Raw genomic sequence first — 18705 nt, forward strand, 5'->3', positions numbered from 1 at the left:
GGACTTCTGCTAGGTGAGCTCACTCCATTCTTTTGACATTGGCTTGTTTTTCATGATCATTCTCGTCAACACATTGTTTATTCTTTTGTTACTTTGCAGAACAGTTCATTTTGCCTTTACTTTGTTACTTTTCTTCAGCCTGTTTTCAATTGTGCATCCATTTCAATCTCATTTACCCCATTCCAAGTGTCCTAATTCTTTTCTATAGGGTGTGTTACGCTCCTCAGTGAAGGGGAACATAACCGCCCATGCACACACACACTGGGGTAGGAAGAACAAATGTAAAGGCAAGTGCACTACCAAATGTACCCGGAAACAAAACAAGTCTCCCAAAAGAGGGATTTTATTTCCTTTTTAACAAGCAAAGAACTACTTGTTAACCAAGTTAATGAAAGTTAATAACAAACAGGTTTAAATATATAGAACATGGAACAGGGTTACACAATATAACAATAGTCAGGTTTTACAAATAACAATAGACAGATAAGGTAAATAAAGGGGTGGTGGTTAACTGACAAAGGGTAGGAGAAGGACCGTGCGAATGGTCTGTGAAATCAACAAAGTAACAAAAAGGCCCTGACTTCCCTACACCTCTATCTCTACTTATAACAATACTAAGCCCTGAATCTAACCTACCTGCTACAGAAAGATGGTGACATCCATTCGTTCCTAACCTAGTGTATATAACAAACAGCTATGTGATGCAGAGTTTACCCATGGGTTTCTTACCTAGCCCTTCTCCATACTGACAGGAGCCGGAGCCGGGCAACACAAAACTAAAACACCGCCATACCGCTCTCTCTCCACACACTAAACAGCACAGGTATATATAGGTGATGGGTCCTGCTGTGATTGGCCGGCAACAATAGATGGGGGAACCAATGAGGACAGGTAAAGCACCCCCTCTTCAGCAACAAATGCCCACAACCAAAAGAGAGCTCTTCATCAGCAAATCGCACCTAAAAGAGAACTACAGACAAAATCAAAGACAAACGGCAACACACAGATTCACAAGAGACCAGGAACGTAACAGTGTGTTTGTTGGGTTGTTTGTATGTGGATGGTCTGAATGCTTCAGCCCAACACTTTATTTCTTCCTTCTTTTTCTGCTGTTGTATTCCATGTGTTTTTCTACCTTTACCAAGTTATTTTCCATATCCATTCATATCCCTTCTATATCCTTATATACTATAATTGTACTCTGCAGTCTTTCTCTTGTCCTATATTCTATACTTCACTTGGAGTATACTATACAGCTGTCTGAGTTGTGGGAAAGCAGCCCCAACTGTGAAGAGCTCCTGCATGGATTTATTCAAGCAAGTTTTGCAGGGGTAGACCACCAGATTAAGGCAGCCATTTCCATTTTTGGTCTTTTTGTCTCTAACAGCTCTGCAATTGTTGCTCATTCTTCTTGGCAAAATTGCTCAAGCTCTCTCAAGTTGGATGGGCACTGTTGGTTAAGAGCAACTTTCAAGTCTTGCTACATATTCTCAACTGGATTGACGTCTTGGCTTTGACTGGGCCGTTCTAGGACACTCAGCTTCTTCTTTTTAAACCACTCCAGTGTAGCCTAGGTTGTGTGTTTTCCACAATTGTATGGCTGAAAAGTGAACCTTCACCCAAATCCAAGGTCTCTTGCAGACTGAAGCAGGTTTTCCTCAAGGATTTTTCTATATTTGGGTCCATCCATCATGCCCTCAATCCTGACAAGTTTCAGTCCCTGCCGATAAAAAGCTCAAGGAGATGAGTAGTGTTGTCTTCGTGCCACACATAGCGTTTTGCATTTAGGTCAAAAAATTCAATTTTGGTCTCATTTGACCAGAGAACTCTTTGCCACATCTTTGCTGTGTCTTCCACATGCCATATGGCAAATATGGCAAACTCTTCCATATAGCCCAGCATTGTTGAGCACCAGGGTAATATTTGTCAGTTTACCCCATTCTGTCAGTGAAACTCTGCAGCTCCACAGATTTAACATGGGCCTCTTGCTGGCATCTCTGATGACTGACCTCTGTACCCAGTCAATTAGTTTCAGCAGACAGTCTGCTCTTGACAGGCTTGTGGATGTGCCATATTCTTTCATTGTAATGGATTTAACTCTGCTCCAGGGGGATGTTCTAAGTTTGGGATATTTGGGATATATATTATTATTATTATTATTATTATTATTATTATTATTATTATTATTATTATTGCTAATTTTATGATTATTTTTGCAGTGAGAGGCATGGTAATGGCCAAGAGAGTTCAGTGATGCAAAACTAACACACCTTCCATGTCAACATCTTTGTCACCTTCTTTATCATCATTGCCTGACTTTCAGTCGTCATCCTCACGAGTGACATCCCACTCTAGCTGGCTTTACCTCACTCAGTCTAAATCACACTTTTGCTGAAATTGCCCAAACAGTTCAAACACACATTTTTAATATCTGGTAGAAATGTGACCCTTAGATATGCCCCAAAGTGACCCTTCTGTGTACATTTCATAGTCATACACAATGTATTTTGCAACATCCTGGAGTTTTAGCAAATATCAGCAAATGAATGTCATAAACGGAAATACAAAGCTACTCAAAAACACTCCATGTAATAAAGAGACATTGAAAGACTCCTGTTTAGGCAGAGGGAATACAGAAGGGTCACAATTTGTAACATACATTAAAAATTGTGGTTTCTTCTATATGGGGAAATGGGGATATGTGAAACTTCTACCTCTTTGCCCCCTTTCCTGCCTCCACCCCCCACCCTGCATCAATACACACACACTTCTTGAATCGCCCCTGCCCCACACTGATGACACACGTCCGTCTGACAGCGGAAGAGCTCCACCTTGTGCTTGAAGTGCTGGAAGGCCTTGCGTCGTTTCTTGGCAATTTTCTCATTGTCTTTCTTCCTGAAGATCTTCAGGGAATTCCCACTATACAGCTTGTCGAACACAAAGGCTTTGGGTCCGGTCCACTGCTGGAACACGTCCAAGTCAGACAGGAGGCTCTGATTGGAGTTTTCAAGACAGTCCTTGTCACAGAATGGACTGAGGGTCAAGAAGACAAGACACTGGCTCTTGTCCGCTTGAGCCATCATGAGCTTCTCCAGTACTCGGCTGTGGAGCAGCTGATGCTCAGGGGACTCCAAAGTCTTCTTGAAGTACTTTGATCTCTCGGGCACAGCCGCCACCAGCTCCTTGCTCTCATACAGGGACTTCTTCTTCAGCACCTGGGTCATTGCAGAGAGTGCGGTCATCAGGGGAGTCTGATTCTGGAGCTCCTCAGATCCCTTGCACACGCCCACCGAAACCACCACAGCAATGGCGAACAGCTGATCTTTGGGCCTGGCATCATGGAAACAGAGATGAGAATTGGGGTGTGAACGTCAGCCATGTCTGTGAGTGTCTGAAGCGCACCTTGACATTCATAAACTGAGTTAGGGTCTGGCTCTCTCGTCGCCTCTCTCTATTTGCATCTCTCTCTCTATCTCTCTCTCTGTCTCCCACACCCTCCTTCTCTCTCTCCCTCCTTTCTTTTTGTCTCTCCTTATTTGTTCCCATTTGTCTCTCCCTTCCTCTCTCTCTCATGCTTTCTCTCAAACCCTGTGTCTTTCACTCTAGTAATCTCTGAGCTTCTGTTTTTCTCTCCTTTCCCTTTTCTATTTTTTGTTTTCCTTCTCACTCCATTTCACTCCCTCGTTCGTTCAAGACAAAATCAAATTAGCTGTGCTACTGCAATTTCCCCTTTGCTTTCGAGAAAATAAACATAAAATACTCACTTTGCAATGTTCTTGCTCTTGGCAGTTTTTGGCAGCTTGCTGTGATACATGGGAGCGGGAGACAGAACATAAAACCATTTCAAGTTACATCAATACATCCCCATCAATTTGACCCGCCGACATTTGGTCCCCATGACAATTCACTACTGCAACAATTCGTTCCCGCAGCAATTCGTCCCCACAACAATTTACCAGATTAGCCTACTATACACAAAACAATCCAAGTCTGAGGATTATAATCAGTAGACCCGTTCGCAACATGGAATAAACATAAGTCATATGAGCACACCTCAGCACACAGAGTGCAGAAAAAATCACGACAAAAATAAGGAATCTCTTGCTTCCATAATACACAACGGTCGCGTTTGTGTAGCACAGATTTCCGCAGCACAGTTCTGCACAGAAATTCAGAGATGTTCGTTCTTCGAGTGCTGCTCCGTGACATCACAAAGCCCCACCCACAGAAATCTTTGCAGGGTTTTAGGAAGACATTTTTCAATGAGGTGCAAGTGATGTCAGACAGAGCGCAGCCACGAGTTGATGAAGCTTGGATTTGATACAAAGGAGTAATCAAGACTTTGCAAGGATGTCTGGGAAAGGATAGGAATATATAATGATGGCAAGGGCAGGTGTAACTGGGTGTGTAGAAAGATGGCTGAAATGGGATGATTAAGGTGAAGGTGAACAACAATCCATGGGGAGATGGGATCAGGGATGGTGACCTATTCTTTTATCTTTCTATTTTGCCCTCTCTCCCCCACTCCCTCCATTTCTCCCTCTGCTTCTCTTCTCCTCTCTCCCCCTCCCTTCCTCTTACGTTCCTCACATTGCCACTCCTGTCACACACTGTCTCTTTCTATCCCTCCCTCGCTTTTAGTTTCTCTCTCCCTCTCCATCCCCCACTCACCTTCTCAACTGAGCAACAATTTTAGAAAGGGCAGTGGGGTCCACTCCATCCCCCGCCCCTGCTTCAGTAACCTCTCCTCCATCTGCCTTGTCCTGATCCTCCTCTTTCTCAGCCACATCCTCTGGCGCCTGATCATCCTGCGCAAAGCTCCGCCCCCCCAGGCACAGCAAAACAACACACAAAGCAAATCTCTGGAGGTGAGAGAATGGACAATTATAGAAAAAATAATACAATTACACCAATATGCAACCAAAAAATTAATGTAATATATGGTAAAAATATTTGCTTTTTATATATATTACAGAAGAAAAAGTATGTTTTAAGTGAAAGTAATTGCTGACAAATGCAAATAAACCTCTCTGAAATGTGTTAATATTTACCTTAGAACAATGGTTCTCTTTCATAGACCCGGGGACCCCCCTTTGTATGAGAGAGAACCCCTGACAACTCTGTGCTGAATGGGGTCATATATACATTGAAATTCATGCCAGTAATTCATCTCAGAATAATCAATTCTGGAATCTATTCTGTTTTTTTAATCATATGGATTGGACTCCAGCACTATATTGATCTTGAAATCGATATGAATATTTTTAGTAATTGATAAAAAGCAGACACAATGAGAGTGCAAAAAGCTTTAATTAATTAATACAAACCATTACATACATTAAAATTCCCAAAATACTTGGGTATTGCATTACAGGATTTAGCCGATTTGTTGCGTCATAATGAAATACTAATCACACGTTAAACTGTACAAGCTTAATTCAGTCACTACCATTGCGCTCAATGTAAAACATTCAAGACAATAAATATTGGTAAAGGATTCTTGCCTTCTAAGCGAAGTGATTCGTTTATATTTACACCAATCAGCCATAACATTATGACCACCTGCCTAATATTGTGTAGGTCCCCCTTTTGCTGCCAAAAGAGCCCTGACCCATCGAGGCATGGACTCCACTAGACCTCTGAAGGTGTGCTGTGGTATCTGGCACCAAGACGTTAGCAGCAGATCCTGTAAGCTGCGAGGTGGGGCCTCCATGGATCGGACTTGTTTGTCCAGCACATCTCACAGATGCTCGATTGGATTTGGGGAATACCCCAAAAGAGCTGCAGTTTTGGAGATGCTCTGACCCAGTCGTGTAGCCAACACAATTTGGACCTCGTCAAAGTTGCTCAGATCCTTACGATTGCCCATTTTTCCTGCTACTAACACATCAACTTTGAGGACAAAATGTTCACTTGCTGCCTAATATATCCCACCAACTGACAGGTGCCATGATAACGAGATTATCAGTGTTATTCACTTCACCTGTCAGTGGTCATAATGTTATGGCTGATCGGTGTATGTATTTTATTAAGTGTTGATAAAATGAAACATTCACACATTCATACACTTTAACATTATTTTTACAGATTTCAATTTTAATTAGTGTATCTGATATGCAAGAAAACGGTATAGCTGTAGCTTTAAGTTTCTAATAGAATTCATCTGCTTATTATTATGTACTGTATATGTGTGTAATAAACTGAGCTTTATTTAAGTTTACATAATTGTTTAATTGGTTTGTAGCCAACCACATAATCCAACAATAATAAAATCTTGATAAAGTCTTGCATGTAGCCCCAGAATAGTTTTAATAGTTATTTTGATATTACACATGTATGTGTGTATATTTGTATTTTCTTAATATTAATGATACAATATTATCATTACTAATACTATTACAATACTACCAATACTAATGATGATAACAATAATAATATCAAGACTACTAATAGTGTTATAACCAGATGGCTTGTTGATTCAGTGGCTCTGTCAATACTCACCATTGCTGTGTTGTCTTCGGGTCTGTATCTTGCCGTACGGCTGTATCTGGTGTCAGTATTCTGTAGAGTGGGAACCAACACAGGGTTATTATAGTGGAGTCAGAGGGAAGAAAAGACTTGTCCTGCCTCTCTCTCTGTTTGACAGCCCCTCCCTCCTTCCATCTGTCTCTCTCTGTGGGTCTCACTCACGGGCGAGGGTATTAATATTGCCTCCTGTGCATGTTCCTGTCCTTAGTTATTCCCACTCCACTCCAAATCTCACTCTCTCCCTTTTATGGTCTCTCTCACTCCCTCTCTCTGTCTCACTCTCTTTTATTATTAATATTATTATATTTCTTATCCAGGGCAACCATATATCACATTATTTACATACATTAATAAAGTAGCTTAATATGCAGAAAGATCCCATTTGACCAGACAATACTTGATCTCTTTGGACCCTTGCATTAAATAAGTAAAATTGCTTTGCATGTGCCAGACAGAGAGATGGAGCTGAATAGATAGAAAGGAGTGCGATAGAGAGAAAAACAAATAGAGCTCCAGAGAGAGGAGTGAACAGATAAACATACAGAGAGATAGAGTGAAAGACCTACAGAGAGGACTTTATTTGAGTTCTGTCTTATCAGGCTAATTTATGAAACAATGAACAGTGAGGCTCACTTAATCACTTTTTTACTTAATTGCTTGTATTGACTATTCATTGCTATTCTTTTTGGCTCATTCACTTGTGTTATTTTCATTTGTATCATTATTATTATCAGTATTAATTATCATTAAGGTGTGCATTTTATTTTACTCTGTGTTTCAATAATTATTTAATTGTTCACTTGTATATTTTCCTTTGAACATCACCTGCTCCCCACGCTCTGCCTGTTAACGCACCTGCTCCCCGACACTCCGAGAGAGGTTTAGCCCTATAAAAAGAGGGCTGGAGCAGGACAAAGGAGATTTGACCTCTGATTGCAAGCACAAGCCCGAGCACGAGCACAAGCACTAGCTCCAGAGAGGGGACGCTGGACCTGAGCACGGGAGTTCTTTGAAGGACTGAAATGGCATAATTGCATTGGAAGGATCCCTAGAACAGAAGACTGTGGAAAGTTGATTATACTGGCTTATTTGGCAATCACTCTTGTTTACATAGACCTGTGATAAAAACAAGAAATGAGAACTGAGATGATGTGAAATGTAGCAAAACATAACTTTTTATACATTTCCAGTCTGTTGCTGAGGTCTCTGGTATCTTCTCCCCAGCATAGCAACCCCATCTCTCCTCTTATAAAGACATTATAATATTATACTATATTCCAACAAAGGCACATTCTATACACCTACCTGGTGTGGTTTGTCTTCCAGCCTTCCCTTACGTGGTGGTGTGGGTCCAGTGGTGCAGTGGCTCCCCTGAGGAGAATACAGTCAGTCAAGGCAAGGGGCGCAGACAGCACAAGTGAAGGACACTGCCTTGCCTGTGCCTGGCTGTATCCAGCGACCGGCCCTGGAGGCCATGCTGGTAAAGAGGAGGAAGACCACGGAGCGCAGCTGCTGGGAGATAAGCAAATTCTGTTCAGGACAGTGCTATTATTTTATTTTTCTGTTCTTTTGAGAATTTAGGAGGGGGAGTTTGTATTAGGATTAGGGGGATGCTTTTGTAGTTTTTAGGATTAGTTAGAGCAGACATAACTTTTATCTTTTAGGAACAGTTTTTATATTTCATTTTAGAGCCCAGTGAATTTAAGGCTGTTTAGAATAGAATCATAATTTGGTTCTCCCTGGATATATCTATACCATTCATAGAGTATCCTTGCCTTGCCTCTGAAAGTGAATACTGTCATCAATAAATTCTGTTCACATGCCCGGCACACAGACAACAGGGTAAAGTGTAAAGTGTGTCGAAGCTGCATGTGGAGAGCGTACATTTAGATGGTGTTTGAGGTCCCTCCTCATTAAGTACTAGGCGTGCCGTAGTCGGCTCATTAGTGCACCGGTGCCATCTCCAGCTGTAGACCCGGTGACATACCTTTATCATACAAAATGGTATGGCACAAACCACAACGGACAGGAGAAGGGAGAGAGAAAGTGGGGGAGGTCTAAGTGAGGTGCAGAGGGGTGTGTTTCAGGGAGAGGGAGTGGGTGAGAGAGAAATAAACGTACTCAGATCTTTCATTTGAAACACTTAGTTAATAGTTTATGCTCTGCCTTACAAAAGTATTCTGACCCTCTCACAGTATTCACATTTTGTGGCTTTAAAGCTTGCAGTCAGAACACTATGAAGTAGGCATTAATGTGTGTTATATACACAGTCTTCTCCACACATTCAAAGCAAAAACAGAAATAAGTAGAGACTTCATATAAAAATAAATCAGGATTGCACAAGTATTCTAATTATTCTAAGTATTCTAAATTAATTTAGATGGCCATAAGAAGCCACATAATTAGTTATTGGCCTCTGTCTGTGTTCAAATTGTAGTTCTCATGATGTCAGAATACAAACCCCTGTCTCTGTGAGGTTCCTCAGTCAGGAAGTAAATTTTAAGTCTCAACCATAAAGGCAAGGCAAGTCAGGGATAAAATAATTTTAAATCATCAAGAAATGGAAGGTGCATTGTACCACCTAGCCACTGTCTAGATCAGACCATCCCTTTAAACTGAGCAGCTGGGCAAGGAGGAAACTGGTGAGGGATGTAACTTTGAGGGTAAAGACAGCTTTGAAAGAACTACAGAGTTCAATGGCTGAGATAAATGAAAAAAATGTGAATCAGTCAACAATATCCAGAACACTTCACAAAAACTAGCCTGTATTGTAGGCCTTATCTTACTCTTATGTCTTCAGTTTGAGCATTAAAGTGTTGGATACAATAATGTTTATGAATTTTGTAACTTCACAAAATGGGACAGCATAGGAACGGTCTAAACACGTTTGCAAGACACGGCATGTAAGTGAGTGAGTGAGACAGGAGGTACACAGATGGTTGTGCTTTACAATTAAAATAGTCTGTGAATATGTGCCACGGGAGGTAGTGTCACGAGCAGGGCATGACTGGCCTTAATCACTTGATTATTTAATTATTGATTGTTGGGGTTTTCCTTCTGGTGGCCACTCCCAGATACGCAACCTGAAAAGATAAATGTTGTAAGTCGCCCTGGATAAAGGCGTCTGCCAAGAAATAATAATAATAATAATAATAATAATAATAATAATAATAATAATAATATAGGATGAGACATTATTATTTCAATTTGCACAATAATAACTACTTCTGTCAAGGGACATTACCTACTTCGATTTCCTTGTGATTCCTGGTCAGTCAGCGTGGTGCCAGTCCGGGTTTTGCCTGGCCCAAACAGCTACCGTCCTTGGAGGGTCTATAGATTAAGCACGTTCTGCAGCAGGCATCTCACCAGGGGCAATTCGAGAATTTTGAAAATTGCGGGGGCCATAAGGGGGAAATGAGTCCATCCCTGAGCATTTGTTCAGTGGAAGAGGGAATGGTATTAGTGAACAAAATAGGGTCCCCTTAATGTGCAAAAATAAAGAATATGCCTCATTGGACAGAATGGGTACACAACCCCCCCAAAATCACTGGAATGCATCTTTAAGAAGCCCATTTTAACCCATTAGCTAAAGTTTCTGCTACACTGACAATTAGTTGAGAAAACCAGAGCTTGCTAGGGTTACCAAACCTGAACTTCCAATAAAGAGGACACTTCAAAAGGTGGGAGTGGCAGTGGGGGGGCTGGAGCTAAGTGTTATGACCTCAAAAAATCTCATCTCATCTCAACCTATCTTTTCCTTTTGTAAACTGTTAACACCCCAGCTAAATAAAACGTTCCTTATTGGTTGTTGAAGTCTTTACAGACGTAAGTCATTTATTAATAACCAATAGTTGTTCATAAATCCATGACATCAGTGAACACTATCACCTTAAACATCATCATTCATACATGATGGAATGGTAGCGTTGCAGGAGTTGAAGGGTTAAACAGGCACCCGGGAACTGAAGTGTTGGAAAAAGATCAAGGCAAATCTCAGACATTTTTAGATCCAGCTGGACGGAGATTAAAGGACTGAAAAGTCTGTTAAATACTGGCTATATGGTAACCCAAAGATAGTGTAGTTTAACTATCACCATTGAGTAAATTGTCAGTGTTATAGCAGGAATAAAATTCAGGATAGCAAGAGTATTTAAATGATCGATTTACCATAAACTGTATTGTCTTGAAAGTAACCTGTAGTGTGTCAGTGGCTGTGTGCATGCGGAGCAAATACAGTGTATTTGTTTACAGTAAGGGGGAAAATAGTTTTTATATTAATAGCTTTTACTAGATCATTTAGTTATTATTTCTACCCCAGGCACCATGCTCCTGCCTCCAGGCCCCCGTGATCCCCTCGCCTGAGTAAGCCCCCCCGGATACATTTTCACCCGACAGAAGGAGAGAGACGGAAAGGGAGACCAGGATTTGGGAGCAGCAGCGAAATCTAAATCCCACTTGAGAGGGAATCTATGACACGCTGCAGCCGAGGAGGAGGCTGTGTCAGGATGGGATACTTGGGCTAAAGACAGTGGACCTATAGCTCATGGTTATTACCAAGTGGAAGAGGGCCTGGAGAGTGTGATTGAAGTCTACATCCACCTTCTGTCGGGTATATCATCGAAGGCTTTAGGCTGGTCCAGTCCAGGTATAGGAAAAGACACAAGCAGTCAGTGTATCTGTTAATCAGTCTTATTTTTAAGGGACTGGGTCAGAGCATTGAGCTCAGCTGAGGCACAATTACGCACAGACAAGACTGGGACAGACCAGGATAGGACACAGACATGCAGACACACAAACGTACACAGACATACGGACAGAAAGGCAAGACACAGTCAGATTCGGCCAGAGACAAAGAGCGATAAACAAGAACAAGAGGACACATGTAGGTACACAGATACAGATAGAGATGCATAGAGAACCAGAATGAGACCAAGACATAGAGACTGCTGCATGTATTTTTTGCATTTATAATTAAGTAGCAGACCCCTGTGTATCAAGGGGCTTCCTTAAACAATGCAGAGGATTTCCATGCCATCTTACAGAAATATTAATGAGAAGCTCAACAATATTGGAACATAAAGTAACCTAATATGCAGCGAGATCCCATTTGATCAGACAATACAAGTTCACTTTGCATCCTTGTACAAAATGTGCAGAATTGCTTTGGATGTGATACACAGCTGAAAAAATAGAGAGGAGTGTGATACAGAAAAACAAAGAGCTCCAGAGAGAGAGAGGAGTGGAGAGATAGAGACAAACAGAGAGGACTTTGTGAGTGCAGCATTTTCAGGTTAATGTATGACATTGAGCAATGAACAGTACCTATCACAGGGGTTACAAGGCTCACTTAATCACTTTATTGCTTACAGTTCTCGATTGTTTGAATACATCTCAAAACAGAATTAACTTTCAAAACAATTAACGCGCCAAAAAACTGAAATACGTTTGGTCAAAATGACCAATCCTTTGCAAAATGCACAGATAGGGGAAACTAAGGTGGCGGCTCTCCCTGGGCCACGTGGCGCATGGAGTGAGGTCAGGGAAGAGGCAGCTGGAGAACCACAGATAAGTACTTCTCTCACGCTCCAACAGAGTACCCTTGTGCACGTTCCTATCTCTCCCTCCCAGCTGCCTGAGTCCAGTCTCCAGAGTGCCTTCCACTGCAGAGCGACCCCATATCAGTAGCACTGCAAGGTAAGAGAAAGAAAAGTGTGTTTTGTCTGATGTGTCATTTAAATTCTCTTTTCTTTGTTCTGGGTGCTCAGTGGATGAAAGCCAAGACAAGGGATTCTCCCTTCGGTGGACGCGGGGTGGAGGGAGCTAGATACAAGGGCACTAAGGGTCGGCTGGCTATCTCAAGGGTTACTCTAAATTCTTATTCCAAAGTAAACATAGCTTCGTTCGCTGGCCTTCCTCACAGCAATGCTCAGCAACCCAACACTTGTGGACCTCGCAGCTCTCAGTCCTGTCTTTTCCAAAGATCTCTTCCGCACTGTCCACCTGAGTCTCCAGCTCACTCAGCTTCCTCACTCTATTTGTGCTGTTGCTGTCCTCTCCTTAGTCGAAGTGCAGTATAAACTTATCAAAATGTATCACTGAAGTCACGGATGCTTTGATGAACCGATTCTGAAATTCGGTTCAACATGACTCAATACATTCACTTTCCCATTTCAGACAGAGATCACGTAAAGACCCAACATGAGTTGTACAATATGTCTGGAATTCCAAAGGTCATGGGATTAATGGACTACAACAAAACATACACGTTTATCGGGCGGTGTTACGTCTTGACTTCCATCCACTGCAAACCCGAGCGCATATGCCTCATTTAAATATGGCGTTTCTTTGCAAATTAGCTGAATTAATTACAGCTGCACTGATTTCAGTAAGAAGCGTACAGGTAGTCCCAGGGGAAACAGGTGATTGGCTAATTGTAAACTGAATAAACCAAACATGTGGCAATAATAATGAAATAATAAAGCAATTTGTGAAACACAAACTATATAGTGAAAATTGATAAATATATAAACAATAATACATGAAGTGCATAAAAAGGAATAATGAATTTAGAAAATAAACCAGTAAATAAATAGAAAGAAATTTTAAAAAACAACATCATTCTGATAATGAGCTGTCACACCGTCTGTGACACTCATTCCTTCTATCATTTTACTCCTGCCATTGACAAGAAAGCTGCTCCTTTATACATATTCTTGGTGGGAGCTGCGCACATGAAGAAGAATGCCTCACTAGCTTGGACTCCCCAATGTCTGGAGGCTTTTGAGGGTAGGCTAGTTAGTGCACCCATTTTATGCTATGCAGACTTTTCTCAGCCTTTTGTCTTATATACAGATGCCAGCCTGGATGGTCTAGGAGCAGTCTTGTCACAAGTTCAGGAAGGAATGGAGCACGTTATTGCCTACACAAGCTGCAGCCTGCACCCTCCCGAAAGGAATGATAAAAATGACAGCTCCAACTGTTGGTCCTAAAATGGCTTAAAGACTAAGGACTTTCTCTGCGGAGCTTCCTTCGTGGTGTACACAGACAACAATCCCCTAGTCCATCTAAGTACAGCCTGGCTGGGGGCAGTTGAGCAGAGGTGGATGACTCAATTATCCAACCATGATTTTGAAATCAAATATTGTCCGGGCCGGAACAACCAGAACACCAACATTTTGTCTAGGTTGCCGGGAGAAGTGCTGTATGAGGGCTTTGACCAAGTGCAGGCTGTGGCAGCAGTGAATAGGACAGTGCTAACAAGGGCAGAGGAGGGAAAGGATTTCCCCTGGGTCCAGTGGCAACAAGAGGACTGGGCAATATAGCAGGTAAGGGAGTGGGTAGTCGCTAGGTGGCGACCCTCCCCTGCTGTCCAGCAGTCATTGGCCACCGAGACCAAACAGATCCTGCAGTAGTGGCCAGAGCTGAGTCTACCAGGGCCTCCTGGTATGGGGAAAGTCATCTCTCCGCAAAGGAACAGCCCACATCATCATTCCATGGAGCCTCAGGAAGGAGCTGTGGATAAGATACCATGAGTGGGCTAGTCATGTAAGTAGCCTCCGGACTCTATCCATCTTGTGGAAGTGCACCCAGTGCTCCTTGGCAAACATGCTACGCCTGGGCCATCCCAGTTCGTAATTCAACAACAACAGCTACGGTAATAGCCCTAAGGAATGCTGTAATTCAGTTGCTTGGGTGCCCAGAAAAGTTCCTTAGTGATCGCGGAGCCAACTTTGAGACCCAGTTAATGGCAGACTTGAGGGAATATGTATGGGGTAAGGAAGAGCAGGACTTATAGGCTGGTTGTTGACAGCTTTGACCTGGAGTGGAGGCTCGCAGGGGAGAAGAGGGAGTCCAAGTCGTCTGACTGTAGCACGGTGGATAAAGTTCCCTGCCGAACCGAATCCAACAAAGCAGAAGCAAAGATGCTCTTAGAATCCCACATGACCCTAACTCGTATTAAACTTTGAGAAAGAGTCAGAAGTGGGCATAATTCAGTGTTCACTGTGGGGTCTGGGGAGACACATTGATGGACTGGACAAGCCTCACAAAAATGACCTGCATGGCCACAGTACAGACAGACGCACTGTTGTAGGTTGTGTGTACTTGTAACAACTCTGCTGGGTCCATAGTTTATTACGGGGAAGTCGTCTGTAAGGATGGGGATCGCTGGGTGTGGTGATCCCAGATGCAGAGCACAATGAACAAGTCAATTTGGGCGAGGGGTCGAATGCCGGCAAATGGGAACAACAAGGGCAAAGCTAAACTCCAGGTCAAGGGCACTAGCGGGTGGTCAAGAGAGCGGGAGAACAGGCTGGTCCGGAGAATCCAAGAATCAGGGATCGAAGGACAAAAGCAGAGGACTGGTACACGAGAAAACAATACCAGAGATAAGGCTCAGAAATGTGACTATAGAGATGACAAGACTTCGCGATGAAGGCTGGGAACAAAGGGCTATATATACACAAGGGGTAATTAGCAGGAAACTAGGAGCAGGTAAGTTGAGAAACGAGAGACGAGGTCTCATAAATCAATAATGAGGTGAGTGAAGTGATGATGATGGGAAAACACTGTGGCAAGGGTAGCCTCTGGCGGTGATCATGGGTAGCGGTTGTAACAAAAATACAGATAACGTAATAACATTTTCTTAATGATAACGTAATGTATTACTTAATTGAGACCCGTATGTTTGAAATTATTTTTTTAGGATATTGTAATTATACTGATAATATAATGAAACTCAAAAGTCAACACAAAGCTGTAGCTGTACTAGCATTAGCATCACATTAGGCTTAAGCAACACTGAATGCCACTACTACCACAGCTGACACGGGGCAAGAAAGAATCTGTAAACGTGGCATTTTATTATTTATGGATAATTTGCCTGCTTGTGGACTTAATCTGCAGTTAAACAGCCATGCAAATTCACTGTTCAGAGCCATGCTGATGTTCAGCAGTAATCAATGTATGGGGCTCAATGCAATTGCTTTAAGGTGTCTCAATGGACAGGGCTGTGAACAAAGTCTTAGTGTTGGCCCAGATTATCTTCATCATCCAAGAGCTGTTTTGCAAATGAGAGAACAATATGTCTCAGAAAGATTTTGACTGCTGGAAATTATACTGCCATCTCCTACTGTCAATGCAAACCTCCACAGTTGGTGGAGACAGAAGCGGGAGAGTCTGATGAAGGAGAAGGTCAGTGTGAGGAGAAAGTGATAGAAATGGAAGAGGGGCTAGAGGGAGGTAAACAACAAGAAGAGACGGTGACCGAGACAGAGGAGCGAAAATGAAAGAGGAGATGAATTCCCCAATGAACAGCACAGGACTAACTGCTTACTTTACTGTACTGCTGTACTGCGAGACATGCACACTGTGACTGAGTTGTTTTAAAGACACCACAGTTACAGGTACATTAAATATACTGTACTTACACTGTATTACATGGTGAATTCAATTCATGTTTAAATCATTTAAGCTGGCCAGTAATTACACTGCACTATTACTATGTATAACAACATGACATCCACAAATTATGCTATATCACAATGTTTTATATCTACAATTAACCATTTATACAGCTGGGTTTTTACTGCAGCAATCTAGGTAAAGTCCCTTGCTCTAGGGTACTACAGCAATGTCCCCCACCTGGGATTGAGCCCACCACACTGCATACTGGAGTCCAGAGCCCTAACCGCTACTCCACACTTCTGCCTGTGGGAATGTGTAACGCACTAATAAGAAGCTTATTCCTCTATGAACAATACACACCAGCAGTACCTGGTACGGAAAAACATTTGCAAATGTAATTACAATGAGTATCTTGATAATTATCAATTTTGTAATTCAATGTAGTTCCTTTGGAAGTGTACTGTATTTTAAAGTGATGCACAGTTCCATGGTAATAAAAGATAACCTGAATGTAGTTGCATTGTGATTAAAATAAAGCAATGTAATTAAATGCCATTCCCCTGGAAGTGTACAGTATTTTTAAACGATTTTGAAGAGATGCACTGTTCCCTGGTAATAATACCACATTGGGAGCTAGTCAATTCCTGCTTGATCTGATCACATGTATACTTATCTTTTGGGGATCTGACATTGCACTTCAATAATAAGAACGGTAGCCTATTTGTTTTAAATGCTTGTGTTTTATGTAAATTTCAACACTGAAATGGCATAAGTCATCAACAGACACAATAATTTACTGAACATGTTCACTTAGTTTAATCATTCGGCCTCACTGATCATCATACAAAACAACAAGCGCTTGTGAGTTTTACAGACAATGATCTACAATATTTGTGTTGATAGCATTGCAAGTCAATATGAAAGTTCCTTTACTGAAGCTTCTCTGGTGCCTCCTAAGGCAAAGCACATTGAAGAAGGAACTATACAGATGTATAGTGAGGAGGTTAGGTTACATGTTGTAGTGTGGTTTCACCAAGAAAACATGGAATACAACATGGTGCACAATTGAGCAAACGAGGTTTTATTATTTGACTGGGTGTGAGGCGCAGATAACTGGAAGGCAAGTTTCTGTACTTCATTTGGAAAAATACCAAAATAAATATCAGACACCTTGGATATGTATTCCACTATTTGCCTCTCCATCTCAAAAGGAAAGATCTGTCTATTCTTAATGTATCCAAATTATGCCGTTCTTCCCTGTATGTCCTCTACATCTGCAATCTCGACATGTGACAACCAGTCCCAAATGTCATGTGACAACTTGCCTCAACCAGACTGTTGTGCTAACTTTATGCTGACTACCTGACATGATGTGTCATAGCCTTCCTGTCATGCACACAAATAAATATGCCTCTGGGTTTTCCAAGAGTATTCAGTATTATCAATTATGAAAAAATGAGCAGGACTGGCATCTGTACCAATAGCACTATCTGGTGATTTTCTTTATAAGACTCTTCAAGCAACTAGTGAATGAAATTCTGCCACTGAAGAGTCACTTAGATAGAATTACTATCTGATGCACTTTCCTAGCAGATCAAAAAATATATTTTAAATAAAATCAAATGTTGTATTTCTCTCTGCTGGTGTATGGTTAGTTGTCTTCATGAGAAAATTAACACAATATTTGTTTCCTATTAAAGTCTTCTCCTGAATCACAGGACAATACAATCAGCTGGTAGGATCCAGCACATAGAAGCAGGTGTGCGGTTCAAGGAATACAAATATTGTGTCGACTGCAGACTGCCACACAGTCCCTGCTTCTCACTCCTAGGAGGGTTTTTGATTGGTGGTTTCAATTATTGGCACTAATTTCTAGTCTAGCAAATGAAACGCATAGTAAACCACATTTTCACAGAGCAAATCAACCATTCTTGTTTATTAACTTTATTTCACTTTAATACATATGTTGAGCCAGGAATAAAACCATCTCTTGTATTGACTGCACCATTATTTTATTTTATTATTTTATTTTTTTATTTATTTGTTTGTTTGTTTGTCTGTTTGTTTGTTTGATTGTTTGTTTGGTCCTGGGTAGTAAGTGCTATTTCCTAATTGCTTATGCCTCAAAAGAATAGAAAATGGCTATTATTCCCCACAAACTTTGCTATTGTGACCAGGACAGTGATATTTTGAAATGTAATTCTTTCCAATGAGAAAACGGGCATTTCGTTCACATAAAGTCAGAAATAAATTACTCCAAAAGATTTAGAAGTCAGTCATTTTTCGAGATTTAGGATTATACTGTAAAGACCCTGTTCGCCCGTTTTTTCACTGGAAATTGTTACATTTAAAAATATGAAACTTTGAGAAAATGGGCGAATTTATGTCTTTACAGTATAATCGTAAATCTCGAAAAACGACTGACTTCTAAATTTATTGTAGTTATTTTTGTATTGCTTTAGTATAAATACATGTTAGTTTGGATTCATACATTGTTTTTTCCTGACTTTATGTGAACGAAAAGACGCAAATTTGCCCGTTTTGTCATTGGAAATAGTTACATTTCAAAATATGAAACTTTGACAAAACGGGCAAATTTGTGTCTTTGCAGTATAATCCTAAAACTCAAAAAACGACTGACTTCTAAATCTTTTGTACTCATTTTTGTATTGCTTTAGTATAAATACATGTTAGTTTGGATTCATATGTTGTTATTTTCTGACTTTATGTGAACGAAAAGACACAAATTTGCCCGTTTTCTCATTGGAA

At 41.3% G+C, this 18705-nt stretch overlaps 1 protein-coding gene across 1 annotated transcript; it reads right to left on the reverse strand.

Moving 5' to 3' along the window:
• Positions 1-2161: 2161 nt before the first annotated feature.
• LOC136714875 (uncharacterized) lies at positions 2162-6751 on the reverse strand. Its single transcript, XM_066692499.1, has 4 exons — positions 6502-6751; positions 4672-4862; positions 3765-3803; positions 2162-3330 (listed from the first exon to the last, which is right to left on the reverse strand). The coding sequence occupies exons 1-4, from the start codon at positions 6502-6504 to the stop codon at positions 2754-2756; spliced, it is 810 nt and encodes a 269-aa protein (XP_066548596.1). The 5' UTR covers positions 6505-6751; the 3' UTR covers positions 2162-2753.
• Positions 6752-18705: the final 11954 nt, after the last annotated feature.

The sequence above is a fragment of the Amia ocellicauda genome, chromosome 19, assembly GCF_036373705.1.
Source record: "Amia ocellicauda isolate fAmiCal2 chromosome 19, fAmiCal2.hap1, whole genome shotgun sequence".
Lineage (NCBI taxonomy): Eukaryota > Metazoa > Chordata > Actinopteri > Amiiformes > Amiidae > Amia > Amia ocellicauda.

Bases quoted from the DNA above. Each gene is read 5' to 3' on its own strand.
- LOC136714875 (XM_066692499.1), bottom strand. The intron at 3,804-4,671 runs GTGAGTGGGGGA...CATGTATCACAG, and splicing joins ATTGTTGCTCAGTTGAGAAG to CAAGCTGCCAAAAACTGCCA. The intron at 3,331-3,764 runs GTGAGTATTTTA...CCATGATGCCAG, and splicing joins AAGAGCAAGAACATTGCAAA to GCCCAAAGATCAGCTGTTCG.